The following is a 17,494-nucleotide window of genomic DNA, read 5'->3' as shown; positions in this document are numbered from 1 at the left end:
TCAAATACGTATATTTCGAACTTCACACATCAACATACCCTAAACAAAAGGTGTTCTGATATTGGTGTTGAAAAGAGAGATTTAAAAAGCTGGTATTTTTTTACTACAATTTTCTCTAGTTTCTTACTCTTTGTGAAAATAAATTAACAAAATATATAAATAAAATAATTAGAATATTAAAAATGTATTTTACAAACTTGACACATCAACATGCGTCCAGTACAGACGTGTGATAGGTAGAGTTGACAAACGTATAGATGAAAAAGGAACTCGTATTATTCTACTATAAATTTCTTTACTTTTAACTCATATTAAATATGATATATAAAACAAAAAAATCATTAAAGATGTATTTTTCAAATCTCGGATTTGTTCGTGCCCCCATACTGATGGTACTTCTGAACTAATAAACTAAACAATCTTTTCTATCATTCAATATTGTGAATCATATATAAAGCGTACAAATAAAAATTTATGTATTTTCTAGAATGTTATTTTATATTCATACCTTGCAAAAAATTAAAATATTTTTCAATATTATTGAATTTTCTGTTATTGTCATTCAGTATAAATTAAATATTTCTAAAAAAGTTTATGCTCAACAACAATGCACTTGCATTTTACTAGTTGATATAAATAAGGAAATGTACGAAAGTTAGAAATTTTACTTCTTTGGACATAAACGAATAACAGTCGTTATTGCTTTAGGTAAAATACAAGTACAATCTTTCCTATCATAGAAAGAATGTTGAAATTCTTCAAATAATGAGTGCTAATTTACATTTGAAAAAAAAATCTTCTAAAACCCATTAGGCATATTCGGAAGACAATCTGAGACAGGTTCATCGCTATGAAACAAGTCCAAGATAGGTTCGTTGGGCGAACTCTTTTGTTGATATCTACTTCAATGGTGTCGTATGATACGCCACTTCGACTACATCAATCGATGACCGATATTAGCTTAAACCATGCTTCCGAAGGCAATCCTTTGCTCTAATGTCAACCTGAAGAAAACAAAAGGACGAGTCTTTATAAGTAATACACAGCGCAATTGTAACATGGAATCTATGATCTATCCATACTCATTTATTAAACCTCAAGGTGCTAGAGTCTATATTTGATTTTTCAGTTCAATGCTTATCTAAATAACAAAGTCTTACTATGAATAGTGCGGGAAACTAAAGGTCGAAATAGGGATTTAAACACTCAACTAAAACTACTTCACTTTGGTTGCTTAAAAAAATGCATTTCAACATCATCTAGAACCGAAGTAATGTATTTCATCTCTCTCTTCCCCATTGTCATTTTCTAACAAAAAGCAACCGTTGTCCCTATCCATTCCCTCTGCAAATTTTTTTTCCATATTTAACATTCAAAAAATGACAAAACCATTGGATTTTTCTTTGTACACTACAAGAACTCGATGTGTGACTAATTTCTACAGAACCTTCACATTCTCACCATTCTCATTTGGAAGACATAGGATTATGAATTTTGAGACAACTTTAAATGTGTTGGATGCGGGAGACATTAGAGTTGAGGCCTACACGGGAGATCATCCTCCACTATTTTTGTTGATTTATTCTTGATTCATAAATTGTGCTAGGTTCCCATGTTGTTGTCTCAAAACTTTTTGTTTGTCATAACATTTATGATTCTTGTACAAATTTTACAAAACCACCATATTTGTTCGCATTATTGATATCTGGACTTTGTAGGTGCGTCACAGCAAAATTTATTGGAATATTGTTATTATACAACCACAAATTAATTCACTTGTGAACTTAGAAAATAAAACAACACATACTAAATAGATGAATATTTGTCTAGATGCCAAGTATATTTATTATTTTCATAATACCTGTGATGACGCATCTTAAAAAGCTTTTTCAACATCTTGACAAGTACAAAGCATTAATAATACATGTCTTTTATCACAAGAAAAATTAATTATGCACTTCTTTGAAAATCAAAAATATATTTTACATCAATCTATTTTTCTAGAAATAGAAAACGACGTGCATCTTAAGTTTTTCAATGAGCTAAAAAAATATTTTAAATCAATTATTAGTTACAAAAATAAAAAGTTTAACACATTTATCAGGAAGTGAAAATTACGACAGTTCATGCATTTTCAAAGAGCAAGTAGATGAATAAAGATTAAATACATTCCAAACTTTGTCCATTATACTTCGTTTTCTTTGAAGAGAAATTAGTACACACTTCATACCGATTTTGAAAACTTCATTGGGTAACAAAAAAATATTTGGAATGAGAGAACAAATCTTTGAGTAAAAAAGAAAACTAAATTGTGGGTAATATAAATAAAAAGAAAAAAAGTTCTCCATTTTAATATTTATTAAGTTACCAAAAGTTTGTGTTCCTTAAAAATCATTTAACAAAATTTGAAATTACAAATATTCACAAAAAATTACTCATCTTGGAAGAAAAATTTAAATTTGGCATCTAGACAACCATTCAACATTTTAGCATATAGCATTTTATTTTCAAGGTTCACAAATCAAATAATTCGTTGTATAATATAAATTTTCCAACATATTTTTCTATAATACACCTGCAAAGATGATGATGTTAACAACATAAATGAATGTGGTTTCTGTAAAATCACACAAGGTTAATAAATGTATAACAACAAAAAATTTAAAAACCACCACATGAAGAAAAACCAACTCAATAAATGAATAAGGAATAAGCCCACAAAGAGAGGAGGTTTGTTCTCCAATTTAAGTCTCAACCCAATGCTTGCATCCTCCACATTTTGAGCAACCTCAAAATTCAATGATCCCATTATTTCCAAATCAAAATGGTGACAATGAGGGATTTCCACAGAAATTAGTGCAGTAAATTCGAGTTTTGTAGTTTACAAAGTGTAAAATCAATAGTTTCAACCTTTCTCGATTTAAAAATACGGGGAATGAATCAAGAGAGAAGAATTAATTGGGCACTGGTTACCTTTCATTAGAAACATGAAGAGAGGAAGATGAAGGCTAAATTGCATTTACTGCCCCGCATATTAGGGGGGGTAGCATTTCAGGGACTGTAGCTAAGAGTGTAGCAAATAACATCCCAGAATTAAATTTTTTTTGGTAATTTAAGGACTCCGGCAACCGGATTTTATAAATTCGCCGGAAACTGCTTACCTGGACACAAATTAGGGTTCCAATTTGGGGCTTTTGCTGATGTGGTCGAGGGTTAAAAATTATTGCCAACTAAGCTAAAAAATATTGCCAACTAAGCTAAAAAATTATTTCCAATTTGGGGCTTCATCATCTTCATCATCACCATCATCGACTTCATCGTCACCATCATCATCTTCGTCTCTCTCTCTTTCTCTCCTCCGTTTCTCTCTTTACATTTCTTAGTTCTTGTTCTTCTTTCTCCAAAAAATCATGAAATTTTCTCATGAAATGCAACTCCTTTGATCTCCTCTTCACATATTTTGGAACCCCAACTTGCCTCTCTCTCTCTCTCTCTCTCTCTCTCTCTCTCTCTCTCAGCATATACATACAGCCCTTGTATCTATTCCCACAACCCACCTTCTCCCTCAATTTTTGTGTGCGGGTTCTTGTTCTTGGGTTTAAGTGTATAGATATATACACATATGCCGTTTTCTCAGTCGACTCAACCCCTGCGACGATGAAGCCGACCGCCGCAACACGGGCACACGCCTTTATAGTGTTGACTGGGGCTCCGTCGACCTCCATCGTCGACACAGAGAACGAGGAGTCTCAGCAAAAGCCTGGAAGATGATTTCGACACCTTCACCACTACGAGGCATCCGATCTGGGGCAGTCGCTTGTGATTGCCAAATCCCCTTCAAAATCCACATCGTGAAGGATCGGGATATGAAGGAACAGCATTTTGTTTTTGTTTTTATTTTTTTTTCTTTTTGTTTTATGTTCTTTTCCACATCAACGAGGGACTTGGCAATTTTATCCTACACCACAGCCACGTCAGCAGCTTAGTAGGCACTAATTTATAACCTTACGGCCACATCAGCAAAAATCCCAAATTTGAACCCTAATTTGTGTCCAGGTAAGCAGTTTCCGGCGCATTTGAAAAATTCGGTTGCCGGAGTCCTTAAATTGCCAAAAAAAATTTAATTCTGGGATGTTATTTGCTACACCCTTAACTATAGTCCTTGAAATGCTACCCCCCCTAATATACGGGGCAGTAAATGTAATTTAGCCGGAAGATGAAGATACAAGTACCATTAGGTTCTAAAATGTAGTCAAAATGCATACTTTTAGCAACCAAAGTGTGTTTCAGTTGAGCGTTTAAATCCGAATTAGGCCTTTGTTTCCAGCACTATGCTTAATGAAACGAAGCCATTTAGTTCACATATAACTTGCCAAACCAATATATTCTAGCCCCTCTGTGTTTCAATAAACGATTATAGATCACCTATACTTACTTATATGCTTGACTTGCATAATCAAATACATTGGATGTTATATACTAACTAATGCTTCACGTGAAGAACCAAATAAATGCATGTCACATGTATTACTGGAAAATGATATACCAAGTAAGGTGAAACCCTTTTATAATTGTATGCTGCATGCATTTGGCGCAAAGAAATAGCCTCCATAGTACAGTTCTGGCATTCTTTGAAAGGCATAAACAACAGAATTATGGAAAAACTAACACACGAAAGAAAAGAACATCGATAAATCATTCAGGCATTCTTTGAAAGGCATAAGCAACAGATACTGCATAAGGAAGAAACCTTTTTGGATGCACATCACAAAAATAATTCTGTGGGTTCATCAACTATGGGACTAGCAATTGGTTTACGAAGCTTCATCACAGTCGAGTTAAGATCTCTTAAAGTAAAGCTCAAATAGAAGACACATAGAGTGGAGGGATGACACTTAGATTTCAGAGAATCACATTTATGTATCAAGACCACATAGGTGAAATTGATTGGTATCAAAGATAATACTAGGAAAAGCATATACATTACTTACTGTTCGAAAAATAGATCGCTGATTTCGTTAGCTACATATCTTTCCAAAGATTTCAATAAGGACCAAGAGTGGCATGACAATGAAACCCATAGAAAGGGAGCTGCATTAACCATGATCACCTATAGGCAAAATAACCGACATTTTCCGACTACAAAATCATTTCATAGTTATAAATATAATAAAATCAAAAGAAAAGGAGGTCACATCCACAAAACTGATAGAAAACAGAGATTTTAAAAACTCTAAAGTTGTCGAGACAAAGCAAAAGCAAGCCAAAAAAGTGAGTTAAAGATTTCTCAATGTGACTATCCAATTCAATTAGAAAGACAACTACGTGAAAGCAGATTGGGGTCCGGAAAGTCATGGAATCAAAAAGGATATCATTAGTTGAGGCGTTACTTACAAGGATGAATGCACATAAAATATCATGCCTTATCTTTTCAAGAAATTGAAAAACGACTTGCCTCGAGGATGAAAAGTGTCCACTGCAATCAATCATCAGTCGACATACATAACTAATAGATGTAAGTGATCGTACAGTGAATATTCAACTGTAGGGGCAAAAAACGATTTTTTAGCTGATCATATATATAAGCTAAACAATCTTTCCCAAGAATAATTCAGGAAAAAATGTACATATGCATCACCTAATATCATATAAAAAATATAAGAAAGTGCATTTTCTTTCTCTTGTTTCTTTTCTTTAGTAATCTTCCTTTTGTTTTTTCTTTTGGTGGCTGGGGACTTGGAGGGTGTAGATACTCACACCTATGTTTTCAATTACATGGCTTCCACCATGTCACATTTAAAAATCTGAAAAATATTTATTGAGACAAAGTAATTAGTTACCTGGCGATACAGTGTAGGTGATGTATTCTTCATTTTCTCTAGAAGTTCTAGAAGCACTGGTGCCCGAAAATAGAAAAAATTAAATTATTTGCTTAAGTGAAGTCTGGTGACATAATCCACAATCACCAGTAGAACCGTAGTTAAGACATAATAATTTGTTCACCACAAACCTTTCTTAATCAAAGACAAAAGTAAGAGAAAGCACGCCAAATGATTAATAGGACTAAGCGATGGAGAAGTTCAATACAAAAATAACAATGAACATTGCTTCAATGTAGGAATCTGCTTAAGTTACAAAAAGCTTGATATTGCAAAAGAACAACACCAGAAATTAAATCTCACAGAAAATGACCCAAAAACATGTAGTTTTCCTTGAAAATCTCATCACATATGAAAAGGAAAAATAGGGCAAACTTATGGAAATAAAGCCTCTAATTGTAGGAAATGGAGGATCAACCACAAAGGCCACAGCACATTACTCTTGTAAATAGAGGAATGTATTCAAAAATTTCTAAATAATACCAATGATTTAGCATTACCAGAAGAAAACATGAAAAATATATGTAAAAAAAAAGGAAGGAAAAAAAATAGTTATTTCACCAAGAAGCATGCAACACAAGAATTCACAAGAAGAGTAATCAGTTGTACCATATCAAGAATCAAAATCTGAATAACAAAACTGAAAATAAGAAAACGGGGTAACCTCTCCGAATGCCAAGAAGCCAGGAACACAAGATGATGAATTAACGAGTTATTTTTTGAGAAACTCCAGTCAAGCCCACCCACGTACTTGAGGACTGCGAAAAAGCAAGAAATTGAGTGAATCTTGGATTGTCTCCTGGCTGTAATTTCAGAATCTCAGGGTCCTCTGCCATTGTCACCTTCAATTCTTGAAATCAAGAGATCGATTTATGGAGTTTCTTGTTTGGGTTAATCAGAGACCATCAAAGATAATCTTGAGCGGAAATGATGGAAGGAGAGAGAAGAGTGCTCATTGAAAACTGTAGAGCAAGAATCAAGAAAGAAATTTTTATAATGTTTGGATTTGTTTTCTGAGTGTTTTGTTGTGTTTTGTAGAAATAGAGAGAGAAAAACAAAGATAAATAAGTGTGTGTTAGAGATAGTATGTATGTTTGGATTTATTTTTGGAGATAATTTAAAATAAGTATTATATATTTAATGTTGTGTTTTGGGAGACAAAAATTACTATTCATTGTCAAATCATGTCTTTGGAGATAATTTAAAATAAGTATCATATGTTTAATGTTGTATTTTGAGAGATAAAAATTACTATTCATTGTCAAATCATGCCTTTTTTATATATATTTATGTATATATGTGTGTATATATATATGTATATTTTTACGTTAAAACAGTTAAAAACACCTAAATAAGGTGTTTTTGAATGATGTCAAACATCGGGTATGTTTTTACTTGTCTCGGAAATAAGCTGAAAATGAAAACAAACATAGTGTTTTTGATTTCTGCAGTTTTCAGTTGAGTGTTCTTGAGAAGAGGCGAAGATACATATATATACACAGAAATTAACACGACTTCAACTAGTCGTTACGTTTACACTTATAAAAACGTTGTTGCGTTTTCTTACTTAACAATCAGACTGAAGAAAACGTAAAAGGTGAAAAAATTGCTACTCGTATTGCAAAACGCGATCTCTCTTCTTCTTCTTCTTCAGGTCTCCGCACTGCTTCATTCTGCAATTCTTCACATGCAATTATAGGGATACAAGAAAGGAAGCAATTACAACAGGAAAATGTGTAATTGCCAAACGTACTCAATCAAAAGTTGGGGAGAGATGTTGCTATTCCCTGAAGTGGAAGTGGTGGAAGAATGAAATCAGGAGAAAAGGAAATAAGAGAAGAAAGAGGAGACTTATCTTCTACCGTCCACGAATGTATTCTGATATTTATGCTTATATTCCCTCTTTATTTTTTCGATTAATTCTTAACTTTTTTTCACATTTTATTAAAAAATATTAAACAATTATTATTCATATAATATTTATATGTAAAAAATATTATTACATTATTATACATTTTTTACATATGAAAGTATCAAATATTCAGGACTATTTTAATATTTATATGTTTTTAGAATTGAAATACATGATTTTTGTCCTAGAATATTATTAGTTAATTTATTTTTCTGTTGAATATATTATAAAACTATATTGTTTATATAAATTATATTAAATAAGTTTACATGATATTTTTTTCTAAATAATATTAGTTAAGGTATTTTGTATTGAATAATTTTTTAAAATTATTTATGTAAATTACAACAAATAAATTTTATTATTTATATAAATTAAAATAAATAAAATTTTAATATTTAATATATTTATATTTAAATATAAAAACAAATAATTAATTTAATTCATATGTTAAAATTTATAAAATAAAAAATTCAAAAAAAGATGCAGAGCAACAACATCATCGTCTTCGTCAAGCACTCCCCACGCCGCGCGTCTCTGCTTCCACCTCGCGAGCTCCCTCACCATCGCCTCTACCTCGTTTCATTTCTCCACAACTGAATTAGATTTTCCTATCTCCACGTCCGATCTAGGCACGATGTGGAGCGGCGGCCCTCCATCGGCATCTATAGCTATACATAATTGTACGTATATACATGTGTAACATACATTTCTAAAATACACAAAATTTGGACCGTTCAATTTTATTTACTGAAGATGGCTATTAAAAATTGATTAGATCCTATAGTTCTGATACAATAATAAAAGATCCAACAGTCATCATAATAATAATAATTTATATCAATAAGGGTATAACAAGAATTTAAAAAAATACCGTTAAGTAAAACAAATGGCAAGAGGAGCGCGTGCTGAATTTAAAAAAATACAAGATCTTTTTTACCTATATATTTAACACAGGAGTTTCTAACTGAATTTTCATAACACATGAAGATTTCACGCAATTTTTTCTAAAATAAATTACTAAAATAAAACAAAAAAGAAGAAGAAACCTTTGAAATGGAGTACTTATATTGTATATTAAAAAAGAGCATCTTTTCGGTGTTTTTTTATTTTATGTTTTAGTATGCTTTATTCTTTTCTACTCACTAAAACTTTCTCATATCTCCACTATCTACAAGTGGAAAAAGCTATTTTTAGTTGATAACTTTTTTCTCATTTTCTTACGTTTAATCCTAAAACCTTCTTGTGGGTAAATGATACTCTTGTGTATGTATTATCACCATTCATATAATCAGCAATTTGCCATCATTGAGAAAGAGAGTATCAATTAACTACAGAATTAACAAGAGAGTGATGAAATTGCAGCTCGTCTAAAATCAGTGTTGCATGTAACATCCGTACGAATCATCTCGTCAATGTTTCAACTCCCTACTTTTTGGAGGCAGTGATAGTCCAGAATGTTCAGGATGCATCCATCATATCTTGTATCGGCTTCGGCATCCATACAACCAACTTCCTTCTTCATGTATACATCGTATCATCAGTTTCCACCACTTCATTCCTTAAACTTATTTTTCTTGAGCTCATTTGAGGAGAGCAATTTTATTTCAATCAAAGGCAGCACCACCTTCTCAACAAAGCAACGATCCTCTGCGATCTTCTATATCAGACAAGGATGACCTCGGAGGAACTATTATCTGACAACTGCAGACCACCAAAATATTGGATGGAGTACAACATAAACATAAAATCGACACAAGACAGGAAATGGCAAACTAGGAAGCAAGAAGAAGTGGCAAACTTTTTGATGCTGCTTAAGCAAGTCATATAAGTCCACAATTGACAGTACACAAACGTAATAACAATACAGCCAGAAAGAATTCTCAGGAGATAACGTCAAAGAAGTGAACAAGAGAAATATATCTTGGTTCAGACATTGACAGAAGCACTCAGCAGTCTGGAAGGACAGATGAACACCAGAAGATCCCAACATAAATCACTCCAATACAGGCATATTCATACAAAAGAGACTACACGTAACTAACATTCTAAAGGTGTCAGTAAACACCAAGGGTTGCACCACTTCATACAAGATGTTTTAGACTGTCAAAGTTGGTCTCTATCCAGTCTGTCATTAAAATTCAGTAAGAAGGATTATAATTCACTGAATTACGCGTCTCATATCGTCCCGACCTACTGCGACTAACACTATCCAATGCTGCCCCAAATACTCTTCGACTGTAATTGTAATCGGTGTTGTCATGATATGATCTATACCCATTTGGTTGTTGCATAGATTTATCAGAGGGAACTGGCAATGAATCAGAAAAAGATATGGTTAACAACAAGAAAATTAAGATCCCAAAGAAACAAAACAGATTAGAGCTTCATGATGGAAAAACAAATCAATGCATTAGAAAAGCATTATTCACCTTGTGCATAATTCAATTTGTGCTCTGAAAACCTTGGAGATGGTGAGGAAAATTCCGTACTATTATATGGGGCATTGTATGGCCTTGACTTGAGAGAAGAACTACCTGTGGGCGTGCTTGATATGGGTACACTCAAAGAGGATTTGTCTGGCCTCAAAGAGGATTTGTCTTGCCCAGATATCTGTTTTTTCCAAAATTAATATTGTTAAACAAACAAAACTACAAAAGAATGAGGCTTCCCCCTCCTACATAGTTTCCACATCCTAAACGAGAGTTGAAGCAGCCACCCCTCAACCATCAGTGTGATAACCACTACTAAATAATAATATTCTGTATATCCATTCACAGAAAAGAAACTAGAGATTTAACAAGACATCTTCCAAGAAGAAGCAAGGAAATCAGAGGGTGTAAGTAGGGGGTGGTGATACATTGATTCATTCATTCATTGATAACCATTTAGGAGCAACAAGTAATCATCATAAGATGACAAAGAGAGCATAACATCAATTTTGATAGAAAGAGTTAATAAATAAAGGGAGTGTGAGTGTAAACGACATGTCCTTACCGCAAATTTGAGTGTCCTTCTATAGAGTGTGACGAGGCCAGAGAAAAGGTTGACAGCATAATGAGCTATCTCTTCTGATTCGTATTGAGCAAAAGCATAACCTTTAGGCTTATCAGTGTCCTTATCTCGAGGAATATATAAATCTACAAGACGGCCTGCTTGAATGAGGATGTCATACAACACCCTATCACTCACTCTCTCATCAAGATTGCCTGTAGAAGGAAATTGGATGCAGAGTTAATAATTCCACCACTGTGAGTCCAACAAAATTTGCCTCTCTATACCGAGATAGCACTAGCAAACAAACATAGAAATTGTTTTTTAATGGAAAATAATAATTAAAAAAAAAAGAAAAAGAAATTGGAAGCGAGAGAAAAAGGGTGGTAGGCGTAGGGCATGGGTGAAGAAGAAGAATTAAGCAAGTTAGAGGAGGGAAGTAACAAGTAAGGATAGGACATGTAAGAATATTACATGGATGTGTGGGAGAAGACAGGTGTGTAGGGCAGGGAAATGAATGAAAGGTTAAAACAGAAACAGCAGGGAGATGAATGTGTGAAAGTCAAATGTCGTCGAGAAACTGAAATTGCTGGAAAGGGGGATATTCACAATCAAAAATCACAAAGAGGGAGAGAGAGCATACCAATATAAACAGTCGAATTAGAGTTGTCGGCCATGAGTTGAATAGCAAGAAGAAATTCAATAGAGTATGAGGTAGAAGTTGCAGGTGTGGTAGTTTTGGAGAGAGAGAGAGAGAGTGAGAGGGTTTGAATAAATAATATAAGTATAATGGATTGGAAGCGGAAAGAGAGGCAGCGCAACTTGAACCAACACCGAGGCCCAATGGACGTATGAGTGGGCGCGGCCCATGTGACAGCTGTTCCTTCCCCTTTCCTTTCCAATCCAAAATTTGAAACGCACACCAATTCCGAATGCCAACGCTTTTTTATTTTGCACTCATCAAATTCTAACGCCTTTCTCAAATTCATTCAACAACAACCTTCTCTGCTCTCTTCTCTCTCCCTCTCCACCCCCACAAACACAAATCATCCTTCTCTTCTCTCTTCTCTCTCCCTCTCCACCCCCACAAACACAAATCCGTTAGAATAGGATTAGGAGGTGGAGTAGGACACTAATTTCATTATTTATTAATAGCTACTAATAATAATCATCATTAATCACTCTCTCTTCATACACATTTACTTACATATACTCTCTTTCTTTTCTAATAATATATACATAGATAGATGATGATGTGAGGAGGGATCGCCTCAATCTCCAACCCCCACCCCCGCCCTCTCACTCCGATTACCCACAGAATATCGATTCTCACACTTCTCCTCTCAATTTTCCAACACCTTTTTTGGTTTTCCCACCACCAACCCTCTATTCCCCCCCCCCCCCCCCGGTCACGCTGAGTTTACACTCCAGATTTTGATTTTCGATCTCTTGATTCAACCCCTTTTTTCTTTTCCGCCCATCAATCAAGATTGTTCTTCAATCTACTTTTCTACTCAGGTGGATTCATTCTGGGTGGGTTTCTTTGAGTTTCGGTTTCAGTTGCAGTGTGAGTTTTGAGTTTGATTTATTGTTGTTTAGATTGCGGTTTTATAAAACCTTCCCCATTCCCATCACTTCTTCCTCAATCAAACCATCCACACTTGCTTTTTATTACTTTACGTCGCTGCTAACATAATTTTTTTTTTTTTTTTGTTTCACTTCTGTATCTTAAGACTTTTTCGTCATTTCAATCTTTGATCCCAAGCAAATTACTCAACTTCTTTATATTTGTTTATTTATTACTGCTGTATCTACTCTTTCTTTTTCATGGGATAAGCAAGTTTGTGTCGCCAAGGTCTATGTTTTTCCTCCTCAATAACCTGTCTTTCATTCTTTGTTTTTATTTGTTTCAGCACCCTAGGTCATGTTATTCTTCTTTTCTCCATATGATTTGATATGGTGGCTTTATTGTGTAATCATCCCATTTTACTTCTCTTTCATATTCTTTTTCAAATTAAAAGGCTCTCAGCACTAGCAAGTTTTCTCTTTCAGATGTTGTCCATCTAATTTATTTATTCAGAGAATCACCTAGTAATTTTTCAGAATACGGTTTCTCTTTTCAGTCTTTAATTTTTATTAGGCAGCATCAAAGAAGCACCCGATCCTATTTCTTGTGATCCTTGGGGAAGCTTTGTATCTAAAATATTTTTCTGCTTATTTGATGATTATCTAATATATATTTTTATTGACTTACTTCTCTAAATGCCAAGAGATATTCTGGCCGCAATGCAATAATATGACTCCTTGATTTTTCAGCTTCGGATATTTCTTCTGTTTCCTCTCAAATCAACTGTTCTGTTACCCGTAGCAAGGTGGATTTATGTGCAATGCAGAGATCACGTAGAGCTCTTCTACAGAGGAGAGCTTTGGAGGAGTCGATTTGTGGAAGAAATCGCTTGTATAAGGTCTCTGTTTCAGTTGTTGTTATTCTCTGGGGCCTTGTCTTCTTCTTAAATACATGGATCGGCCACGGGGATTTTCATAAAGGTCAGTCTGCCATGTGAATTTCCATTTAGCTTACCATCAATTTTCGATAAGCCTTCTTTATCAAGCAATCCTGGTTTGTCATCAAACATGTCAGGTGCACAAAATAGTATTCCTCTTGTGGTCAGCTCCTTTTAGGTATTGCTCATAACTCCATTTGATGCTTGGGATTCAGGCATAATTCATGTTATAAGATTGATTATTGTCTATGCTCTGCTTCTGCCCATCCCTCTTTGGTGTGTTTTATGTGTGTGGCTGGTTGTTGTTCTAGTGAGTAAATATTGGTGATATCTGGTGTATGATGATTTCTTTTGTGTAGTAGCTACAATTTCTGAGTTGGCATGTGGCTTCTAACTCTTCAATTGTTGGCTTTGGTGAAAATTGATCATCATGTGAAATTAAAAGCTCCCATTTGTTCAAATTACCAGTTCCTTGCTTGATGTTCTCCTCACTAAATGAACTTTGCCTGTCTTCTTGATGGATGTAGCGAAGCCTGAACAATATTCTGTTAATTCAACAAGATGGGATGAAGATATAGAAGCAATTGAAAGGGGTGCGAATTCCATATTACCTGTGGACAGACATCCATCAGAGGAAATTGTCTCCAGTGATTCTTGTGCTTATGCTTCTGTAAGTGTTCAGGAACCTGATTTTAGTAACAGTGAACCACATGTTAGGTTGGCAAGAGCAAACTCTGAGTCTGCTGCTGAGGAAGCTACCATAAAGAGAAACGTACCTGCAAATATGGAAAAGGAAAAGCCTAAAGTCTACAGACCCTCCCGTGGCGTACCTCTGGGTCTTGATGAATTCAAGAATAAAGCATTTAGTTCTCAAAGTAGGTATCTATCTGGTCAGGCTGGAAGCATCATTCACAGATTGGAGCCTGGTGGGGCGGAGTACAATTACGCATCTGCTTCTAAAGGAGCAAAGGTCTTGTCTTACAATAAGGAAGCCAAGGGTGCTTCTAATATCTTGAACAGAGATAAAGACAAGTACCTCCGGAATCCTTGCTCCACTGAAGAGAAGTTTGTTGTAATAGAACTTTCTGAAGAAACCTTGGTGGATACTATTGAAATAGCAAATTTTGAGCATCATTCATCTAATTTGAAAGATTTTGTGTTATTAGGCAGTCCTGTTTATCCTACTGATTCTTGGGTCAAACTTGGGAATTTTACTGCTGCAAATGTGAAGCATGCCCAAAGGTTTGTTCTTCCCGAGCCAAAATGGGTGAGATATCTTAAACTGAATCTACTAAGTCATCATGGTTCAGAGTTCTACTGTACATTGAGTGTCCTGGAAGTGTATGGTGTTGATGCTGTTGAGAAAATGCTTGAGGACCTGGTTTCAGTTCAAGATAAGCTACCAGTATCTGGAGAACCATTGGACGAGAAGAAGACTGGTCTGAGCCAGCACATGGCTAGTGAAGGTGATGCTTTTGAAGCTCTAGTTGAAGAGCCTGATACTACAACTGGAACCTCTGATGTGAAACGTGGAAGGTTAAATATTGATGTGCCTGACCCAGTTGAAGAAATCAGACATCAGCCGGTTAATAGGATGCCGGGGGATAGTGTTCTTAAGATTCTCCTTAAAAAAGTTAGATCCTTGGATTTGAATTTAGGAGTTCTCGAGCGATACCTGGAGGAATTGAATTCCAGATACAGTGACATCTTCAAAGAATTTGATAAGGAAGTTGGAGATAAAGGCGTCCTTCTAGAGAAGATCATGTCTGATATCCGGAGTTTCTCAGACAGCAAGGAGGACATGGTTTGTATATCTTTTGTATTGATCTGTTGATGCTTTCATTTATCATAATCTTCTAACTCTTAAACGCCCTTGCAGAGTAAGGAGATTGGTGATCTTTTGTCTTGGAAATCTCTTGTTTCCATGCAGCTGGAAAATATACTCAAAGAAAATACCCTTCTCAGGTACCCTTAATTATTTTACATGTGAATCTCACTTCACATTTGAATTACCTTTGTTGCTGAATTTGCTTGGTGTAAAGTCTTTTGTTTTCTTATTATTTGTTTGTCCGAGTCTGGTCATGGTAAAAGAGCATTCTTCTTGGCCACGCATAAGGAGAACAAATATATGATTAACAATATTGCGAACATCTGTTGTGTGACTTCCTAAACTATTGACACATTAACAACACTAGACACCTTAATAACTAAAACTGCATAAAATGGATCCACATTAAACAAAGAAAAGAACTTCGCAACATAACCATGCAATTGGCTTGAAACATAGTTGATTAATTCCTTCAGAAAGACTAGAATTCAATAAAGAAGTTGAAAAACCTTGATATGGATATCCCGATTCTGAGAATATATATATGCTAGTAATAGTTTGTAAAATGCTCTATTGACTATGTGAGTGGATGGAGCACATCATTAAATCTTGCATAATCTCCTTAGTTTGCTATTGAAATTTCAAGCGGATTGTGTTGTTTTAAGTTTCAGAAATTTGCGAAGAAAAGTCATGCACTGAGTTATGAACATATTGACTCAAGTTTTTTTTCTGCTGTATGCTCGGACATTGACACCCTCTTGTAATGCATCTAAATTTAAATAATATTTTAATAAAGGTATTTAAAAGGAAAAGAATGTAGGTGTAGCCTAGTCTTTTGCATTGTGTATTTCCAATTTCCAGTTTTTCTTTCTTTGATGGTTAGATGAATATGTATTTTGTTTTGCCCATAGAAGAAGAGACACCTTGTGTTATGGCTCCTCCTAAGTAATGTGCAGCATTCTGTCACCTTTCTTCTTTATTCTCATTCTTCTATCATTTACTTATCTCTCTTTCCTTCTTTCCAATTAATTGATTAAAAACGTGTTTTTTTATTCCTTAATTTTCCTTATGATTAGGAAAAGATCTACACACTGTAACTTTTTCGATGACTCCATTCTGATCTGACTTCTCCTGGAAACATTATTGAACTTGGATTTCTACAACTTTCCTGCCAGTCTACCCTTCATGTCGAATGAAATAAAGTTTGAGATGTTTCAGAGAAAGCTGTTCTGATCGTAACTGAGACCAAGTAGTTAAGTTGGTTTGTGCAAAATTGCTTTGGTGTGTATTTGCTCCGTCATTTAAATTTTTTACTGGACCTCTGCACTTCATTAATATGGCCGAAATCAATTATATGAAAAATAATTTCAGTAGTGAAGCATTATGTTTCAGTTACTTCTTCAAGTCCTAGTGTCTTAATTATGGTGGTGGTGGGTACCCTTCTTGTTTTATCTACAGCTTTCCACTTACATTGTTAATGCTGAGTTTGCTGTCTGCTTACGGCAGGTTGGAGGTGGAAAAGGTGCGGAGGAACCAGTTACATCTGGAGAACAAGGGAATTGTTATTTTTCTTGTATGTGTAGGTTTTGGATTCTTAGCTCTTATAAGGTCGTTCGTAGATATGATACCAAATGTTAATAGATGCGAGGATTCCAGGAAATTTTGTTCCAAGAGGTCTTCCTGGTTTTACCTACTACTCTGCTGTAGCATTACTGTAATCATCCTGTCCTTATGAATCTTGTAGCTTTTAATTATTTTCTTGAGTTGCATTGTTCTTCTTACCAATATCTGTGATTGTATAATTCGATATTGATTTCTTGCCTTAAAATCTTGTTTATTTGCAAGACCAGAGTGGTGGATTTCATTCTCAATAGAATTGAATTTGAAGAATTAAAAGGAGTTGAGTTGCGTGTGAAATTTTGACTAACTATATATTGGGAATCAGATTGCTGAAATATCTGATAACATAATTACGGGGATATGTTAAAGATTGTGTTTGTGCATGTGTATATAAATTCAAGGAAATTAGTTGTGATGTTGCAAGGAAAACAACAGAGTTGCAAAATGATGAAGCTTTGCGCAATATTCTTGTTTGTGGTGGTGGTGGCATTTCTCATTCCATCTGGTAATCACTTAACAATACCTATATGTAGTTTATATGTAAAATCAGTGATTGATTGATTATAATGAGCGTATGTGTTAACAAAATGATGATTATGTGCAGATGATGATGGAAGATTTGGCGGGTTGGTGGTTGATGCAAAAAATTGCACGTATTCATACCCCAGTAGCTGTGCCACCCAAGGGATTCAAGTGTGCACAGAATGCCTAAAATTCCCTGGACTCTATTCAGTCAATTGCGACACATCTGAAAACA

At 34.6% G+C, this 17,494-nt stretch overlaps 2 protein-coding genes and 1 long non-coding RNA gene across 5 annotated transcripts; 1 reads left to right on the top strand and 2 right to left on the bottom strand.

The window, feature by feature from the left end:
- Nucleotides 1–679: 679 nt before the first annotated feature.
- On the bottom strand, nt 680–6,889 carry LOC148788904 (uncharacterized). 2 transcript variants are annotated; one of them, XR_016063957.1, is made up of 2 exons: nt 4,992–6,889; nt 680–1,004 (listed from the first exon to the last, which is right to left on the bottom strand). It is a non-coding gene; the product is annotated as an uncharacterized LOC148788904 (long non-coding RNA). The 2 variants fall into 2 exon arrangements; XR_016063958.1 differs by having other exon boundaries at nt 767–1,004; nt 6,544–6,889.
- Nucleotides 6,890–9,584: 2,695 nt separating this feature from the next.
- On the bottom strand, nt 9,585–11,585 carry LOC105174826 (RNA-binding (RRM/RBD/RNP motifs) family protein). The gene is made up of 4 exons (XM_011097040.3): nt 11,429–11,585; nt 10,789–11,000; nt 10,224–10,404; nt 9,585–10,102 (listed from the first exon to the last, which is right to left on the bottom strand). Exons 1-4 carry the CDS (start codon nt 11,460–11,462, stop codon nt 9,933–9,935), a joined length of 597 nt encoding a protein of 198 aa, XP_011095342.2. The 5' UTR covers nt 11,463–11,585; the 3' UTR covers nt 9,585–9,932.
- Nucleotides 11,586–11,745: 160 nt separating this feature from the next.
- LOC105174819 (SUN domain-containing protein 4) lies at nt 11,746–16,902 on the top strand. 2 transcript variants are annotated; one of them, XM_088877569.1, is made up of 5 exons: nt 11,746–12,318; nt 13,102–13,332; nt 13,817–15,093; nt 15,169–15,254; nt 16,624–16,902. In XM_088877569.1, exons 2-5 carry the CDS (start codon nt 13,173–13,175, stop codon nt 16,850–16,852), a joined length of 1,752 nt encoding a protein of 583 aa, XP_088733695.1. In that variant the 5' UTR covers nt 11,746–12,318; nt 13,102–13,172; the 3' UTR covers nt 16,853–16,902. The 2 variants fall into 2 exon arrangements, with proteins under 2 accessions (XP_088733695.1, XP_011095330.2); XM_011097028.3 differs by having other exon boundaries at nt 11,746–12,352.
- Nucleotides 16,903–17,494: the final 592 nt, after the last annotated feature.

Source organism: Sesamum indicum, linkage group LG2, assembly GCF_026168435.1.
Source record: "Sesamum indicum cultivar Baizhima isolate 11 linkage group LG2, ASM2616843v1, whole genome shotgun sequence".
NCBI classification, from domain to species: Eukaryota; Viridiplantae; Streptophyta; class Magnoliopsida; order Lamiales; family Pedaliaceae; genus Sesamum; species Sesamum indicum.
This window is presented reverse-complemented; position numbering and strand designations above follow the sequence as displayed.

What these genes read in the sequence shown, in the direction of transcription:
- LOC105174819 (XM_088877569.1), top strand. Translation starts at nt 13,173, where the DNA reads ATGCAGAGATCACGTAGAGCTCTTCTACAGAGGAGAGCTTTGGAGGAG. An exon ending in CCACGGGGATTTTCATAAAG is followed by an intron (nt 13,333 to 13,816) that starts GTCAGTCTGCCA and finishes TGATGGATGTAG; the next exon opens with CGAAGCCTGAACAATATTCT. An exon ending in CAGACAGCAAGGAGGACATG is followed by an intron (nt 15,094 to 15,168) that starts GTTTGTATATCT and finishes ACGCCCTTGCAG; the next exon opens with AGTAAGGAGATTGGTGATCT.
- LOC105174826 (XM_011097040.3), bottom strand. Translation starts at nt 11,462, where the DNA reads ATGGCCGACAACTCTAATTCGACTGTTTATATTG. An exon ending in GAAGGACACTCAAATTTGCG is followed by an intron (nt 10,405 to 10,788) that starts GTAAGGACATGT and finishes TGGAAAAAACAG; the next exon opens with ATATCTGGGCAAGACAAATC. An exon ending in CAAATTGAATTATGCACAAG is followed by an intron (nt 10,103 to 10,223) that starts GTGAATAATGCT and finishes ATTCATTGCCAG; the next exon opens with TTCCCTCTGATAAATCTATG.